This window comes from Oncorhynchus nerka, linkage group LG9b (assembly GCF_034236695.1).
Source record: "Oncorhynchus nerka isolate Pitt River linkage group LG9b, Oner_Uvic_2.0, whole genome shotgun sequence".
Lineage (NCBI taxonomy): Eukaryota > Metazoa > Chordata > Actinopteri > Salmoniformes > Salmonidae > Oncorhynchus > Oncorhynchus nerka.
In genome coordinates this window covers 36,216,260-36,235,324 of record NC_088424.1, presented here as the reverse complement: position 1 = coordinate 36,235,324, position 19,065 = coordinate 36,216,260, and the positions used below count along the sequence as shown (strand labels likewise).

Here is a 19,065-nt window from a genome sequence, read left to right as displayed (position 1 = left end):
ATTGTGCAAGTTCTCCCACTTAAAAAGATGAGAGAGGCCTGTAAGTTTCATCATAGGTACACTTCAACTATGACAGACAAAATGAGGAAAAAAATCCAGAAAATCACATTGTAGGATTTTTTATGAATTTATTTGCAAATTATGGTGGAAAATAAGTATTTGGTCAATAACAAAAGTTTATCTCAATACTTTGTTATAAACCCAATGACAGAGGTCAAACATTTTCTGTAAGTCTGAAGACAGAACCTCTACAGATGGCATCTAACAGCATTGAAAAAAGATCATATTTCTCCACTCCTGTTATCAAGTCCAAATTTAGCCTACATTTGGTGTATAATTTTACTGCAAGCAATGCTTAATTCTGCAGGAATTATTATTAAGGCTATAGCCCTATTCACACGAGACTAGTATTATTAGAGAACGTTGGTTATGTATTTATTACCCCAGAATGTCCATTATTTCAATGGATGATTCAGACGGGACTAGTTTTCTCCAAACTGCTCTCTGCTCTCTAATACTTTCTCTTTTTCTATTAATTGACAGTTATGACTGAAGCCTGGAGGGGTTTTTTCTAGGCATGAAGATATTTCAACAAGTCCAGGCTACACTGATAAAACTCGAGCCTGGTTCCCAAGTTTGTAAACCATACCAAACTGTCTTTGGTATAGTGTTGCCACAATATTTGAATTGAGGAAGTGTGATCTGTGAAAGAAGAATTACCTGATTTGTTTGATATTAATAGTTAACAATTAATACTTAACAAATAGTAAGACATTTCTGTTCTACTAATGCTGTGTCTCCCTGCAGCTAATCTGGGCATATGGTTTTACTATAGATAGCTTGAGCTGACAATTGATTAATAACTTGGTGATAAAAACCTACAGCTGGTATTCCATAGATAAGATGTGGTGTGTGTGATCCGAGATAGAAAGAGCCTGGAGGAGTAGAACAATCCCTTATTGTGTCTAATCATTCTTGCATCTGGTAAATGTCCCTGGCTGCAGATGAACACAGGATGAACCCAGGATGGATTGTGGTGCCCCCCAATCTGCATGGGGGGTGGAACCAGCCATGACTAGGCATGTTTGGGTCTCCTATAGAAGATCTCTGTTTTTGATTAAAGGTTAAGCTCTCGGCAACACACACTTCGGAGTGTGTGGTCGACCATCTTCATTATTGCAATAATTAATCATTATTAAATAAAGATGATCGTTTGACGAAATGACAAAGTCTCTCTCAGTATACATTCATTTCCATGACAGATCATAATCATTAGGATAGTTTATCAATCGGCAGTAGAAGACGTCCTAAATGCTCCCCAGCCTTCAGATGTTAAACATCTAACGTGGACTTGATGTGTGTTTTTAGGAAATGGATTAGAAGGTAAACTTGTTCCAAACGTTTATCTCAGTTGTATGCTGCTTGGTGATCTATTAACAGTAGGGGTTGCATTAAATAGGCACAGCATTTTTATGATGCATTTGGTGATGTTCAATTCATTCGCACAAAACATATAAACAAAAGCATTCACTGTGAAAGTTGATACACGTAGGCCCTTCATATATATAGGCTATGCGCAGCATTTTGGGCAATTTATTGAATCAGTTGTTTTCTTGGTCAAACCGCAAGTAACACCTGACAAACTCAAACATTTCTCTCATGTCGATTCACATGGTACTAATATTATCAGAGGACTTTGGAGTTTGCAAAAAAACAGTAGGTTATTCTGGTTGGTCAATGTCCAGATTTCAGTTTCCATTTAACCCATCTGAACAGCAGGCTACAGTTCCCTTGACATGCCATTGTAACGGTTGTTTGTGGTGGAAGAAGAGGAGGACCAATGCGCAGCGTGGTAAGTGTCCATATTGATCATTTATTATCATGAACACAAAAACAAAATAACCAGAACGAACTAAACGAAACAGTTCTGTCTGGTGCAGATACAAACACTCAACAGAAAACAATCACCCACCACACAGGTGGGAAAAGGCTGCCTAAGTATGATTCTCAATCAGAGACAACTAACGACACCTTCCTCTGATTGAGAACCATACCAGACCAAACACAAAAACACCAAATAGAAAAAGGAACATAGACAACCCACCCAACTCACGCCCTGACCATACTAAAACAAAGACATAACAAAAGAACTACGATCAGAACGTGACAGCCATAGCCTATTTGAAGTCCCATCTTGTGACTGTCGAATTTGGATAGCGCCTCACAATCCTCACTCACACATAACATAGCCGACACTAATATCATCTATTATCACTTCACCAAATCTTTCCCAAACATTACTTTTCTGACCCTCACTTCTCTTTTTCTTCTCTTTTCACTTCTCTTTATCTTCAACTCTCCTTTTGCAGCTTTTGGCTTATTGAATTATACTTCGACATTGTCCTTTCCCCTCAGTGGATTGACTTTTTCTGCCTGTTCCCAAAAGGCTTATTTGGCGATAGGCTGTGACGGCTATTTGGCATTCAACTAAAGTTGAAGCTTATGCAGTTATATGAGATAGTGTAAAACAATTAAAGAAAACACTCAATGTAGCCTATATAAATTGCATAATAATGAATGGATTTTTTAAGGTATTGCTTCTCTTTATTCAACCCACCTGCCCTTCAGCCACTCAATATTTAATTAACCTAAACCCGTCCGCCCCGCAGATATAACTGCAGGGACTGTGGGTTATAGGTCAACCCGCGCATCACTTCCGGGGACCCCAGCCCAAAGTCTTTGTGGGAGATGAGGCCTTTCCTCTCCGGAGAAACCTCATGCGGCCCTTCCCTGGAGCAATCATCCCCAGGAGAAACACAGTCTTCAACTACCGCCTCGCCCGAACCAGGCTGACTGTGGAGTGCACCTTCGCCATTCTTGCGTCCCACTGGCAGATGTTCCGGTGAGTTGCCAGGGTCCACCCTGCTAACGCAGAGGTGTGTGTGAAGGCTACCTGTGTCCTGTATAACTTCATGAGCATGGACACAAGAACCAGGAGGGGAGCTGCAGCTCGCCGCCGTGTGCCAGAGGAGAGGTCAACTGCTCTGCAGGATGTTGCCAGGATGGGGGCCAACAACGCAGCACTTGTCCGTGTGCTGGAGATCTTCACTTTCTTCTTCTTCGAGGAGGGTGCTGTTCCCTGTTAACATCTTGTGCCATGTACTATGTACAACCAAAGGCTCTTTTAAGAGCCACCCACATTGCAGTAAAATATATTTTTTCATTTAATGTCATCTGCAGTTATTCTATTCCCACTATATCTCCATTTGATTTATAATTCTCAGGTGAGGGTGCTGTTCAGGTCTGCACAAAACAAAAATAGGCTATTTTAAGATGTTCAGGTGTGTGGCCTGTAGATCCTTCCACCTTCAAAGAATAGGCAAGAGGACCACCAATGGGGAATAATAAGACACCAATATGTATATTTATGTAACTATGCTATATTGTTTGTCTTCCTGAGTCTGTGCATATTAGGTTATATCAGCTGTGTCAGTGAACCCCTCCCACTTCTGAACTGCCTGAAACAGATGCACATCTTGATCAGAGGTGAGAGGTCACTTGTTTGGGTCAACTGGAAGTATTATTAAAGAGATGGTTAACATTGAAATACAGACAGAGATGTAGTAGTCCCAGAGTTAATGATCCAAGGTCAGTTTTGTACTTCACCACCTGACGATTGTGATGACTGACATAGTGCTAGAAATAAAAACACACAAGGCTCATTCATGCCATCTCTCTCTCTCTCCATCGCTCTTATCTGCAGGTATTGTCTGTGAGAGAGGATGCCAATCCCTAGTCCCGTCATCGTCACCTCATCCGCTCAAAGACAACCCAACTGGGGGCCCAAGGCTGGTTAGGAGACACCGGTAGAGATACTATTATGTAACTGTGATGACCTGAGAGAATACGTAGTTTAGTTGCACTGTGATTCATGAATCATAAGCTTTCTTCCCTGCTCCTCTGTTCTGCTCTGTTCTGCTCTTTCCCTTTCTGTCTTTGACCCCCTCTCCCACCTCTCCCCCCACCTCCTCTTTCTTCCCTGCTCCTCTGTTCTCATCTCTTTCCCTTTCTGTCTTTGACCCCCTCTCACACCTCTCCCCTCACCTCCTCTTTCTTCCCTGCTCCTCTGTTCTCATCTCTTTCCCTTTCTGTCTTTGACCCCCTCTCACACCTCTCCCCCCACCTCCTCTTTCTTCCCTGCTCCTCTGTTCTCATCTCTTTCCCTTTCTGTCTTTGACCCCCTCTCACACCTCTCCCCCACCTCCTCTTTCTTCCCTGCTCCTCTGTTCTCATCTCTTTCCCTTTCTGTCTTTGACCCCCTCTCACACCTCTCCCCCACCTCCTCTTTCTTCCCTGCTCCTCTGTTCTCATCTCTTTCCCTTTCTGTCTTTGACCCCCTCTCACACCTCTCTCCCCACCTCCTCTTTCTTCCCTGCTCCTCTGTTCTCATCTCTTTCCCTTTCTGTCTTTGACCCCCTCTCACACCTCTCCCCCCACCTCCTCTTTCTTCCCTGCTCCTCTGTTCTCATCTCTTTCCCTTTCTGTCTTTGACCCCCTCTCACACCTCCCCCACCTCCTCTTTCTTCCCTGCTCCTCTGTTCTCATCTCTTTCCCTTTCTGTCTTTGACCCCCTCACACCTCTCCCCCACCTCCTCTTTCTTCCCTGCTCCTCTGTTCTCATCTCTTTCCCTTTCTGTCTTTGACCCCCTCTCCCACCTCTCCCCCACCTCCTCTTTCTTCCCTGCTCCTCTGTTCTCATCTCTTTCCCTTTCTGTCTTTGACCCCCTCTCACACCTCTCCCCTCACCTCCTCTTTCTTCCCTGCTCCTCTGTTCTCATCTCTTTCCCTTTCTGTCTTTGACCCCCTCTCACACCTCTCCCCCACCTCCTCTTTCTTCCCTGCTCCTCTGTTCTCATCTCTTTCCCTTTCTGTCTTTGACCCCCTCTCACACCTCTCCCCCACCTCCTCTTTCTTCCCTGCTCCTCTGTTCTCATCTCTTTCCCTTTCTGTCTTTGACCCCCTCTCACACCTCTCCCCCACCTCCTCTTTCTTCCCTGCTCCTCTGTTCTCATCTCTTTCCCTTTCTGTCTTTGACCCCCTCTCACACCTCTCTCCCCACCTCCTCTTTCTTCCCTGCTCCTCTGTTCTCATCTCTTTCCCTTTCTGTCTTTGACCCCCTCTCACACCTCTCCCCCCACCTCCTCTTCTTCCCTGCTCCTCTGTTCTCATCTCTTTCCCTTTCTGTCTTTGACCCCTCTCACACCTCTCCCCCACCTCCTCTTTCTTCCCTGCTCCTCTGTTCTCATCTCTTTCCCTTTCTGTCTTTGACCCCCTCTCACACCTCCCCCACCTCCTCTTTCTTCCCTGCTCCTCTGTTCTCATCTCTTTCCCTTTCTGTCTTTGACCCCCTCACACCTCTCCCCCACCTCCTCTTTCTTCCCTGCTCCTCTGTTCTCATCTCTTTCCCTTTCTGTCTTTGACCCCTCACACCTCTCCCCCACCTCCTCTTTCTTCCCTGCTCCTCTGTTCTCATCTCTTTCCCTTTCTGTCTTTGACCCCCTCTCACACCTCTCCCCCCACCTCCTCTTTCTTCCTCTCTGTTTTTATAATGGACACCAGATGTGCATTGAGGTACAGGTTGAACTTGTTTTATATTACAATTGTAATTTTTATAATGCAAATACTATGTATTTATAACACTTGGATAATTAACTTTCAATAAAGCTTTTCACTTTCTCTACTGGTTGAAATTAAGTCTCTCATTTGATGAAATACTACACCTATCCTGTGTCCTCAGATAAGTGCAGGTGAAGGAAATTGGATGGTGAGATGAACCTGTTTTAGAGAATTTCCATGATGCAAATCACTGGTGAAAGAGCCATTCATTTGGCTTGCTGATTTTTGATACTGTTACTAGTACATTTGAGCTCCAAAACATTATCTGAATTCTTCACCTCAGGAACATTGGATAGTGAGCAGAGAGCCTCATTCTGGTCCACACATTTTTGCAGTGCCATCTAATAATTTGGTCAGTTAAAATGTATGTGAACCCACATGTCAGGATCTGATATAATGGCAGGCAACTTTTTAGGCTTTACATGAGAGATTTGTAATTGTTTCATCGTTTTAAGTAAATTTTTAAGCACTACTGAACGAGGAGACGTTTTGGAGCCAAATAAATGTCTCTTTTAGCTGAACGTAGGCAAATTATCTGACTCACCGAAAAGACTCAGAATGCCCAAGCGTACTACAAGAAGCATGGCTTTCATTTCTATAGAAACTCTCAGATCCCGCTCATTACATTTTCTGCGTTCTGAAAGTGAAAGGTACTCACTCTAAGGATAAGTTTCATTTCTGATGAAACATGAGTGGCCCAGTGACGTCACAGATCAGCCTTTGTAAAACTCTGTTTTTCTTACCCTTGTCTTGTATCTGCCCTGTGTACTGGTTATGTGTATGTAGGCTACAAGAAGCACCTGTTAGTCAGTTTCAATCCTGGGATCTGTTGACAGAAAAGAGAAACAAACACAGTCAAGACTAGATTCTGGTGGTGGGCTGCACAAGAAGGTGAGTGAGATGTTTTATTGGAACTAATTTGTTTTATTTTGATGTGAGCACTTATTACATCATATTACAGTATTGATCGTGTTTACAAGTTTCCAAATGTTATTTTGGAAAACCTCATCGTACATATTGGGACATATTGTTCTGATATAGTTACAGTTCGCTCCAAAATAAAAGTTTGTCTGATATCTTCTGACATTTTTAGAGCTAAAATTTTCAGACCAAGACTTTTTGGGGAGTCTTAAAACGTTAAACCTATTGCCAACCACAAGAAATAAGCTACTGATACAAACTATACATACAGTGTAATGTGAGGACTTATTAACTCATATTACATTATTGGGACAAAGGTCCGATATAGTGACAGTTAACTTCAAAATGAAAGTTTGTCAGATATTTTCTGATGTTTTCCCGAGCACTAGAAATAAGTTACATATGTATTTATTTGTTTATTAATTTATAGAAAAAATGTACAAATGTTGACACAGTATTTGTTTTGTCACAGGCTGGCCATGATTGGAAGGGGCATCCTGGGTTGTTTCATCTTGTGTCTGTCTCTGACCTCAGTATGCGCTGTCAGAGGAACCCTTAGTTCAATAAAGGACCTCAAGGGAATAGAGTTTGGTCACACCTTTCCTCGACACGGCCTCATGCTGCTCCACTGGCTAGCCAACAACATTCGCATTGACAACAACGGCAACATGAGACTCAATTTCAACCCAACCAGGGGAGACTATGGCTTTCATTTCTATGGAAACAGACCAGCTTCATTACCTTTTCTGCTTCCTGAAAGCGGAAGTTACTACTCACTAGGGAATATGAACAGTAATGGCTTAAGGGCACTTCCTGATTATGTAGCTCAAATATTCTACAGCTCAAGTGGACCTGAGAACAACAGGGACAGGGTCATACTCAGAGTTAGGGAGGATGGGTCCAATCAGTTCATAGTAGACGAGGTCTATGTCACACAGCACTATCCACCAAATGAAAACAGAGGAAGTGCCTATGATCCAGACAATACATACCGTGTCAATGTCAGCCTCCTTAGACAAATCCAAAGTCTACCAACCATTGACCAAAATGACATTCCACGTATATATAATGTAGAGATCAACCACAACAGTATGCAAGAACTGGAAAACATCTGGGGACAAACACCTGGTCTGGCACTTCTTCTGGCTATTGTATTGTACTTTACACGTCCCAAAACCTTATTTATTAAAGAGCAAGCGTTTTGTTTAACATTTCAACCCCAGAGTGACAAACTCAAAGGCCATGGTGCGCGGGCAGTTGAAACCCAAAGTGTCATGGAGGATAAGGATAATGCATTGATTAAGCTTAGTGTGAAAACCACAAATAGAGGAAAAGCCAGGATCATCTGGAGTGGGATCCCCAAGAGGCTATTAGACCGGGGTTTAATGGTGGTTCTTCATAGGAACAATAACAGTGACAGTAAGAGCGAGCTGGACAGATCATCAGTCGGGGGCCAAGCCTCTGGGAGCTATAACACCTCAGTACCCCTTAACCCTGGTCTCCAGGTCCGGCTCCATAAGGAGGTAAAATCATGGTGGAATTACTTGGGGTTTGGGTCCACTATCGGAGAGGAGATCTGGAGAGGTTCTGAGTTTCACGATGCCAACAGAGAGATTCCTGCTTATATTAATGACTATGACGCCAGTCTGCAGCTCTTCGTAAAGGATGGAAAGGCCTGCGCTCGTCTGTATGTAAAGAAATCCTTCACTGCCTGGAAGAAAACGTTTCATAACTCCTGGGTTGGGTTCTACTCTTCTGAAGGCACCCTGGATTATAACACCTGGCAATGGGCTGTAAAGTTCTCTGAGGAAAAAGGCTCACATCAGGCTGATATACCTGGGTATGACGTCTATGTGTATGAGTCTAGTATGACCATGTCTCCTGGGGTCCAGGTCAGATTCATGCTGGAGAAATCTGGGGGTGAAAAGGCACGCACTCCACCCTGGGAGAGACTTGTCCAGTGGTGAGCTCACCTGATAACATGATATATGACGTTGATATTCTCATTTTTAACTGCTTGTGTACCTGCTTTGGTTGATGTTTAACATTTATGTACCCTGCTTTTAATTTGGTTTAATTGCTAATCTGTGTAAAATGTAAAAGAGAATCTGTTCCCAAAAATCCCTTCTGTTCATCTTTCTTTGCTATTTTGAGGGGATGACAAACATGCTGTTGGTGTGGGTGGATGGCTTGACCTGTCCTCATGACAAACATGCTGTCGGTGTGGGAGGGAGACTTGACCTGTCCTCATGACAAACATGATGTTGGTGTGGGAGGGAGACTTGACCTGTCCTCATGACAAACATGTTGTTGGTGTGGGTGGATGGCTTGACCTGTCCTCATGACAAACATGCTGTTGGTGTGGGTGGATGGCTTGACCTGTCCTCATGACAAACATGCTGTTGGTGTGGGAGGGAGACTTGACCTGTCCTCATGACAAACATGCTGTTGGTGTGGATGGATGGCTTGACCTGTCCTCGTGACAAACATGCTGTTGGTGTGGATGGATGGCTTGACCTGTCCTCATGACAAACATGCTGTTGGTGTGGGTGGATGGCTTGACCTGTCCTCATGACAAACATGCTGTTGGTGTGGGTGGATGACTTGACCTGTCCTCATGACAAACATGCTGTTGGTGTGGGTGGATGGCTTGACCTGTCCTCATGACAAATCATTCAGTACATTACATTTTATTTTTCTCTTTATGATGTATCATGGGCTGGAGATCTTTGTAAGGAAAGGGGGGATACCTAGCCAGTTGCACAACTGAATGAATTCAACTCAATGTATTTTCCGCATTTAATCCAAACCCTCTGAATCGACGTCATCGGTGCTCAGGGAGCAGTTGTTGGGGGTTAATTGCCTTGCTCATACGCAGGACAAAATATTTTTCCACCTTTACGGCCTGGGGATTCAAACAAGTAACCTTACTGGGTTGCTGGTCCAATGCTCTTAACCACCAGGCTACCTGCTGCATTTGTATGGTGTTGACTATGTTGATTGGTTCTGTTTGCTGGTGTTAATTTTTGTGTTTTGTGAAAATTCAATGAAAATGTAATCACAAAATAAGCTATATGATAAATTCAGGCAAAAATGTACATTAAAAACCTAAGAAAAACAAACAAAATGGTGGAGTTTTTCTTATCCCAGGATCCACTCTTGACCTGTGGTTAGAGTGTTGGGCTAGTAACTGAAAGGTTGCAAGTTCCACCAAAACATTTAGTGCCAGTCAAAGTGAGAAGAAACATTGTGGCTCCCAGGATCCCATGTTGCATACCTCTGGTCCAACAACAGCTGTGTGATGTACTGCCCTCTCCTGGTCTTCACAAAGTACTATATTTTTCTCACACATCCAACATGGAGGACGGATCAGGGCTGAGTTCCTTTCCCGGAGGTTTTGAGCTAGAGTCATACAAATATATGTGTTTCTCCACTCCAAAGATGAATCCACAGATAGAAGGGGAAACAGTTTGTTTTCGTTAGTTATCTTTGATTCATCTCTCCTCGTTCAAGCACCTACGTGGGTTAGTATCACTGAGGTATCTACTTACGTTCACATACACTGTTTCATGGTTGCTGTCATCTTACTTACTGGGATTACTCTCCCTGCACTAGAGCTCAGTGCTCACTTTTTCAAAACTCTTCACACAGTGAGCACAACAGCAGTCTATGTGGGCTAAACTGTGGATAATTGCTTCATTGCTTTGGCACAAAATGCATTCAATGACTACATCTTTCAAATTTCATGAATTCTTTTCTCACTCAGACACAACCACCACCAAAACTCTATGTACCTACAGGCCAATTTGCACACGTTTACATACTCTTTTCAAAACTGTTGAACTTAAGTTCAGAACCTAACATAACAAAATTAAATAAGACATTAATACCGTCTTGAAATATACAGTGCCTTGCGAAAGTATTCGGCCCCCTTGAACTTTGCGACCTTTTGCCACATTTCAGGCTTCAAACATAAAGATATAAAACTGTATTTTTTTGTGAAGAATCAACAACAAGTGGGACACAATCATGAAGTGGAACGACATTTATTGGATATTTAACTTTTTTAACAAATCAAAAACTGAAAAATTGGGCGTGCAAAATTATTCAGCCCCCTTAAGTTAATACTTTGTAGCGCCACCTTTTGCTGCGATTACAGCTGTAAGTCGCTTGGGGTATGTCTCTATCAGTTTTGCACATCGAGAGACTGAATTATTTTCCCATTCCTCCTTGCAAAACAGCTCAAGCTCAGTGAGGTTGGATGGAGAGCATTTGTGAACAGCAGTTTTCAGTTCTTTCCACAGATTCTCGATTGGATTCAGGTCTGGACTTTGACTTGGCCATTCTAACACCTGGATATGTTTATTTTTGAACCATTCCATTGTAGATTTTGCTTTATGTTTTGGACCATTGTCTTGTTGGAAGACAAATCTCCGTCCCAGTCTCAGGTCTTTTGCAGACTCCATCAGGTTTTCTTCCAGAATGGTCCTGTATTTGGCTCCATCCATCTTCCCATCAATTTTAACCATCTTCCCTGTCCCTGCTGAAGAAAAGCAGGCCCAAACCATGATGCTGCCACCACCATGTTTGACAGTGGGGATGGTGTGTTCCGGGTGATGAGTTGTGTTGCTTTTACGCCAAACATAACGTTTTGCATTGTTGCCAAAAAGTTAAACTTTGGTTTCATCTGACCAGAGCACCTTCTTCCACATGTTTGTTGTGTCTCCCAGGTGGCTTGTGGCAAACTTTAAACAACACTTTTTATGGATATCTTTAAGAAATGGCTTTCTTCTTGCCACTCTTCCATAAAGGCCAGATTTGTGCAATATACGACTGATTGTTGTCCTATGGACAGAGTGTCCCACCTCAGCTGTAGATCTCTGCAGTTCATCCAGAGTGATCATGGGCCTCTTGGCTGCATCTCTGATCAGTCTTCTCCTTGTATGAGCTGAAAGTTTAGAGGGACGGCCAGGTCTTGGTAGATTTGCAGTGGTCTGATACTCCTTCCATTTCAATATTATCGCTTGCACAGTGCTCCTTGGGATGTTTAAGGCTTGGGAAATATTTTTGTATCCAAATCCGGCTTTAAACTTCTTCACAACAGTATCTCGGACCTGCCTGGTGTGTTCCTTGTTCTTCATGATGCTCTCTGCGCTTTTAACGGACCCCTGAGACTATCACAGTGCAGGTGCATTTATACGGAGACTTGATTACACACAGGTGGATTGTATTTATCATCATTAGTCATTTAGGTCAACATTGGATCATTCAGAGATCCTCACTGAACTTCTGGAGAGAGTTTGCTGCACTGAAAGTAAAGGGGCTGAATAATTTTGCACGCCCAATTTTTCAGTTTTTGATTTGTTAAAAAAAGTTTCAAATATCCAATAAATGTCGTTCCACTTCATGATTGTGTCCCACTTGTTGTTGATTCTTCACAAAAAAATACAGTTTTATATCTTTATGTTTGAAGTCTGAAATGTGGCAAAAGGTCGCAAAGTTCAAGGGGGCCGAATACTTTCGCAAGGCACTGTATTCGAATCTAAACGATTAAATACTATCAAAACAATTAGACCAACCACAGCTGATTCCCATTGTAGCTGAACACCTACCCAGGTGTTAGTCTTTCAATTTTATTACCGTCTATACAAAAGGGGACATTTTAGGAATAATGCTGTACTGTAATTTAAACATGGACCCAGCCAGAGATAGAGAAGTGGCTGACAGAGGAAGAAGAGTGGCTGGGAGAGGAAGAGGAGTATGTATGCGTGGTGGAAGAAGACTGAGAGGAAGATCAAGAGCTGTAGTCTCAGATGAGATAAGGGTTACTATAATTGATCTTGTAATAAATCATGGTCTATCAATGAGAGGGGCCACAGTGGATGTCCCGGGCCAGAGGGGTGCCAACATCACAATGTGTGCAGAAATATCCTCTGTTGGATTGCTGTTACACAAACCGATAATTGGGCCATACAACACCGAGCGTCTCATTTAATTCCTGGATGACCTCCATGGAAGGGTTGTGCCAGGTGAAGAAAAGGTTGCAGTGAGGCGAAAACGTTTGTTATTGTATGGAACAATGTAGCATTTCACCACTCTGGTGCAGTCACAGAAGGGTTTGCAGCCCATCCCAGGACGATGTCACTTTTCCTCCCACCTTACTCTACATTCCTCATAGAGGAATTATTTTCCTCATGGAGGTGGAAGACTTATGACCACCATCCACATGATGCATGCTTTTCAACCGATCGCTGCCTGCACCCGCATGCCCTACTAGCATCACCACCCTGGATGGTTCCGACCTTGAATATGTGGACATCTATAAGTACCTAGGTGTCTGGCTAGACTGCAAACTCTCCTTCCAGACTCATATCAAACATCTCCAATCGAAAATCAAATCAAGAGTCGGCTTTCTATTCCGCAACAAAGCCTCCTTCACTCACGCCGCCAAGCTTACCCTAGTAAAACTGACTATCCTACCGATCCTCGACTTCGGCGATGTCATCTACAAAATGGCTTCCAACACTCTACTCAGCAAACTGGATGCAGTCTATCACAGTGCCATCCGTTTTGTCACTAAAGCACCTTATACCACCCACCACTGCGACTTGTATGCTCTAGTCGGCTGGCCCTCGCTACATATTCGTCGCCAGACCCACTGGCTCCAGGTCATCTACAAGTCCATGCTAGGTAAAGCTCCGCCTTATCTCAGTTCACTGGTCACGATGGCAACACCCATCCGTAGCACGCGCTCCAGCACGTGTATCTCACTGATCATCCCTAAAGCCAACACCTCATTTGGCCGCCTTTCGTTCCAGTACTCTGCTGCCTGTGACTGGAACGAACTGCAAAAATCGCTGAAGTTGGAGACTTTTATCTCCCTCACCAACTTCAAACATCAGCTATCTGAGCAGCTAACCGATCGCTGCAGCTGTACATAGTCTATTGGTAAATAGCCCATCCATTTTCACCTACCTCATTCCCATACTGTTTTTATTTATTTACTTTTCTGCTCTTTTGCACACCAATATCTCTACCTGTACATGACCATCTGACCATTTATCACTCCAGTGTTAATCTGCAAAATTGTAATTATTCGCCTACCTCCTCATGCCTTTTTTAATTGTTTACTCCATGTGTAACTCTGTGTTGTCTGTTCACACTGCTATGCTTTATCTTGGCCAGGTCGCAGTTGCAAATGAGAACTTGTTCTCAACTAGCCTACCTGGTTAAATAAAGGTGAAATAAAAAAAATCCAAATCAAATGTGTATTTCCCAAGATGACATAAGATGTGATGTGGATGAGAACCTGTGGCCAAATGCAGAAGACAGGGTTGACTAGCATTGCTACTGTGTCTGTATTGGTAGATGGTGTATATACAAATTCTTGTATTTTGGAATCACTCAATGCCATAAAATGACATAAAACATATTGAAGCATATTGCATCAGGTCTGATTCATTCCTGTAACATAAACTGCAGTGAATTCTAAACAGTAGAGAGGTGTCATTCTTGTTTTGTAAAGACATTTTACAAAATAAAACATTGTGTAATGCTACCTGTTGTTAGTGTTTTTTTAGGTCATTGTTTTATGAGTGACAAAGTGTGCTTGTTGGGTGATAACCTTTGCTAGTGTTATGGAAGAATGAGTTGATTTGAGACATGTATGAAGTGTTTTGGTATTTTAGTGCATTTTGGATGTGAAATGAACTGTGTGAAAAGTTTTGAAAAAGTGACCTAAGTATTGAGAAATGGGTCCTAGCGATTGTAAAAAACTGTAATATTGTCACGACTCCCCCCGAAGTTGGCTCCCCTGCCTGTTCGGGCGGCGCTCGGCAGTCGTCGTCGCCGGTCTACTAGCCTCCACCGATAGAGGTCTAAATTCTATCACAGTGGGGTTTAGTTACCCGCTACCTCGCATCGCCACGGCGGTGGAATCATTTCACAGGGCAAGTTTTTTCACAAAACTGGACCGTAGGAGTGCGTATAATTTGGTGCGTATCCGCGAGGGAGATGAGTGGAAGACTGTGTGTAGTACCACATCTGGCCACTATGAGTACCTCGTCATGCCGTATGGGTTGAAGAATGCTCCAGCCACCAGCTTGCGCTGGTCCGCGGAGGCGGGCAGAGCCTTCAGTAGCCTGAAGGAGCTGTTCACCGACGCTCCCGTGCTGGCTCATCTGGACCCCTCTTTGGCGTTCATAGTGGAGGTGGACACGTCCATGGCTGGGGTGGTAGCCGTGCTATCACAGCGCTCGGGCACGCGCTTTCTTCTCGAGGAAGCTTGGTCCGGCGGAGTGGAACTATGACGTGGAGGACCGGGAGTTGTTAGCGGTGGTCAAGGTTCTGAAGGTGTGGAGACATTGGCTTGAGGGGACCAAGCACCATTTCCTCATCTGGAATGACCATCGTAATCTCGAGTATATCCGAGACGGGGGAATGCTGTGTTTCGCACCGGGGACCGGGTCAGGCTCTTGACCCAAAACCTGCCCCTCCTCCTGCCCTGCCGGAAGCTGGGGCCGGCAGTGTGTGGGGCCATTTAAAGTCCTGAGGAGGATAAACGAGGTGTGTTATAGGTTACAGCTTCCTCCTTACTATCGTATTAACTCCTCATTTCATGTGTCTCTCCTCAGGCCGGTGGTGGCTGGTCCCCTGCAGGAAGGTGAGGTGCCGGAGGTCCCTCCGCCCCCTCTGGACATCGAGGGGTCCCCAGCGTACACTGTACGTTCTATTATGGACTCTAGACGCCGGGTGAGGGGCCTGCAGTAGTGTGGGGTAGTGTCACGACTCCCACCGTCGCCGGTCTACTAGCCGTCACCAATCCTCTTTTCCTTTTTTGTTTGTTTGGTCTCATTTGTTGCACCTGTCTCTTATTTTGATTAGTGTCTATTTAAGCCTGTTAGGCCCGTCTATTTTTGTGCGGGATGTTTTTCTGTTAGTCAGGTTGTGCGTGTTGTGATCCTGCCCGTTTGTGCCCTGTGTTGGGTTGGGCTATTTTCTGTCGATTTTTCACCCGTTGTTTTGGGCGTTCGTTTTGGGAATCCTAATAAAGTCGGTTTCCCCAGTATCCTCTGCTCTCTGCATTTGACTCTGCACCCACCACTCCAGGCATTTGTGACAAATATCTTTGGCTGCCCCGTGGAAAAACTATTGTAATAATTCAATGGATGTTTTGTGCGCAAAGGTGATGACTAAAGTGTCTCATTAGTAATTTTATAATTTGACTTCTCTATTGGGCTATCAATTGGAATTGGCTTTCTATTCCGTGATTCAGTTAAACTGCAATACCAATGAAATACTATGGATGCAGTCAAAGTGTACCTCCAGTCCAAAACCCTGGCCCCTTGGTTAGTTTGCTCGTGAAAACAATGAGTCTCGGTATCAGCTGAATCAGAATATATTTAGATATTAATATATTTGTTAATTCCATTTAAAAAAAAATAGATTTATGTGTATTGTTGTGAATTGTGAGATACTACTGCACTGTTGGAGCTAGGAATACCAGCATTTAGTTAGATACTACTGCACTGTTGGAGCTGGGAATACCAGCATTTAGTTAGATACTACTGCACTGTTGGAGCTGGGAATACCAGCATTTAGTTAGATACTACTGCACTGTTGGAGCTGGGAATACCAGCATTTAGTTAGATACTACTGCACTGTTGGAGCTAGGAATACCAGCATTTAGTTAGATACTACTGCACTGTTGGAGCTAGGAATACCAGCATTTAGTTAGATACTACTGCACTGTTGGAGCTAGGAATACCAGCATTTAGTTAGATACAACTGCACTGTTGGAGCTAGGAATACCAGCATTTAGTTAGATACTACTGCACTGTTGGAGCTGGGAATACCAGCATTTAGTTAGATACTACTGCACTGTTGGAGCTGGGAATACCAGCATTTAGTTAGATACTACTGCACTGTTGGAGCTAGAAATACCAGCATTTAGTTAGATACTACTGCACTGTTGGAGCTGGGAATACCAGCATTTAGTTAGATACTACTGCACTGTTGGAGCTGGGAATACCAGCATTTAGTTAGATACTACTGCACTGTTGGAGCTGGGAATACCAGCATTTAGTTAGATACTACTGCACTGTTGGAGCTGGGAATACCAGCATTTAGTTAGATACTACTGCACTGTTGGAGCTGGGAATACCAGCATTTAGTTAGATACTACTGCACTGTTGGAGCTGGGAATACCAGCATTTAGTTAGATACTACTGCACTGTTGGAGCTAGGAATACCAGCATTTAGTTAGATACTACTGCACTGTTGGAGCTGGGAATACCAGCATTTAGTTAGATACTACTGCACTGTTGGAGCTGGGAATACCAGCATTTAGTTAGATACTACTGCACTGTTGGAGCTAGGAATACCAGCATTTAGTTAGATACTACTGCACTGTTGGAGCTGGGAATACCAGCATTTAGTTAGATACTACTGCACTGTTGGAGCTAGAAATACCAGCATTTAGTTAGATACTACTGCACTGTTGGAGCTAGGAATACCAGCATTTAGTTAGATACTACTGCACTGTTGGAGCTGGGAATACCAGCATTTAGTTAGATACTACTGCACTGTTGGAGCTGGGAATACCAGCATTTAGTTAGATACTACTGCACTGTTGGAGCTGGGAATACCAGCATTTAGTTAGATACTACTGCACTGTTGGAGCTAGGAATACCAGCATTTTGCTACCTCCGGAATAACATCTGCTTAATATGTGTATGAGACCGATACAATTTGATTTGATTTCAAGTGGTACTCACTAAGCGTGACGTCCTATACACATTCTCACATTGTAGTTGTAACTTCTCAACAGTAAACCATCCAAATAGCAGAAAACATTACTCCAATTACAAGCCATGTTTTCAATAAACAACAATGACTGTTTTTGTTGCTGAGAATGATTTAAGGCACATAGAGAAGCCTACATACCCCAGATAAATTAATAAAATATGTAAAATTATTAAATCATTTTTCAGAATCTAATATAAGCCTGGTATTTATTACATAAATGTGTGTATTTCTAATGAGTCAGGTTTTTCCTCAGGCTGAGATAGACAAGGCCTGTTTAAATGAATTAGGTGATAGAAATGTATTTTTCTAATGTGGCCATGGCCATCTCTTCTAGGCCTGACAGGGAGAGAAATGAAAGCTGTTCAGTCATGGTTGATCACATAAATCTTACACAGGAAAAGTTCTCGCTGTGGTTGTTCTTGCTGACTTCTTCAAAACCAACACCACTGATTAACATGTTGAGACATGTTGCATTTTCCTTATTCTGTTAATCAGGCTGAAATCTGTACTATAGGCACCTTTCATGTATTAATGGTGGTTGACATTAAAACCTGTTTTATGAGGAAGCCATGCCTAAATTACATGTTTAAATAGCACGCAGCAATCAAATATTCATAATAATGGTTCTCATCAACAGGCCCCTGGTCAGCCATGAAATAACGGGATCAAATAATGTCACATATTCCCTCAGGACCACATTATATGAAGGGGTATACATAACACCTTTATGAATCCAGTCATAACACCTTTATGAATCCAGTCATAACACCTTTATGAATCCAGTCATAACACCTTTATGAAACCAGTCATAACACCTTTATGAATCCAGTCATAACACCTTTATGAAACCAGTCATAACACCTTTATGAAACCAGTCATAACACCTTTATGAAAACAGTCATAACACCTTTATGAATCCAGTCATAACACCTTTATGAAACCAGTCATAACACCTTTATGAAAACAGTCATAACACCTTTATGAAAACAGTCATAACACCTTTATGAAAACAGTCATAACAATTCTGTGTTGCAGTTTCATTAATTACAACAGTCAAAACACATTTATTCCGAATCCTTCGTAAGGAATTCTCTAAATTAATGTTCCTACGAATAGCTGTTAAATTATCAGTACAAAATGCATGTTTTTACTGTCCTCGTACCCAAGCCCCTGGCACACTATTCACACAACAGTCTGGGAGCACTGGGTAGGCCTCAGAACATTACCCAGGTAGCATTAGCAATTTAGGGTTTATATGTCTTGCTCAAGGCCACAATGGCAGCATAGGGGTTGGAACCAGACCTGTGTGTAAATAGTACATTTCAAATACTCTAACTAGCTGTACTTGATGATTGAGCTTGCCTGGTGCAATGGAACCTATGGAAGTGTAAAACCCATCAATCTAGCACTCTGGGCACTATTTGAACCCAATTGCAAATCCCCCTGCCAAGGCAGCAGGAGACGGCACCTGAACAGACATGTAGGTGTCATTAAACTTTTCTGAGACCTGAAGTCTTGCGTAAGCTCCCTGAGCTAATGCCTACGTTTAAGCTCAGCAAGGTAATACAGTCTTGTGACCTGCAGGAGACCTAGGCTAGAAACCGGTCTGTCTAATTGGTGCAGTGACCTGGATAGGTATCTGTGTGGTGAAATGAGTGGTGG

At 43.1% G+C, this 19,065-nt stretch overlaps 1 protein-coding gene across 1 annotated transcript; it reads left to right on the top strand.

Annotated features, from left to right (window-relative positions):
* Positions 1–6,417: 6,417 nt before the first annotated feature.
* Positions 6,418–15,664, top strand: LOC115123231 (uncharacterized). The gene is made up of 3 exons (XM_029652557.2): positions 6,418–6,567; positions 7,070–8,560; positions 15,231–15,664. The coding sequence occupies exons 2-3, from the start codon at positions 7,077–7,079 to the stop codon at positions 15,364–15,366; spliced, it is 1,620 nt and encodes a 539-aa protein (XP_029508417.2). The 5' UTR covers positions 6,418–6,567; positions 7,070–7,076; the 3' UTR covers positions 15,367–15,664.
* The last annotated feature ends 3,401 nt before the right edge of the window (positions 15,665–19,065 follow it).

Excerpts from the sequence above, each read along its gene's own strand:
- LOC115123231 (XM_029652557.2), top strand. The coding sequence starts at position 7,077 with ATGATTGGAAGGGGCATCCTGGGTTGTTTCATCTTGTGTCTGTCTCTG. Across the intron at positions 8,561-15,230 it reads TGGGAGAGACTTGTCCAGTG|GCCGGTGGTGGCTGGTCCCC; the intron begins GTGAGCTCACCT and ends GTCTCTCCTCAG.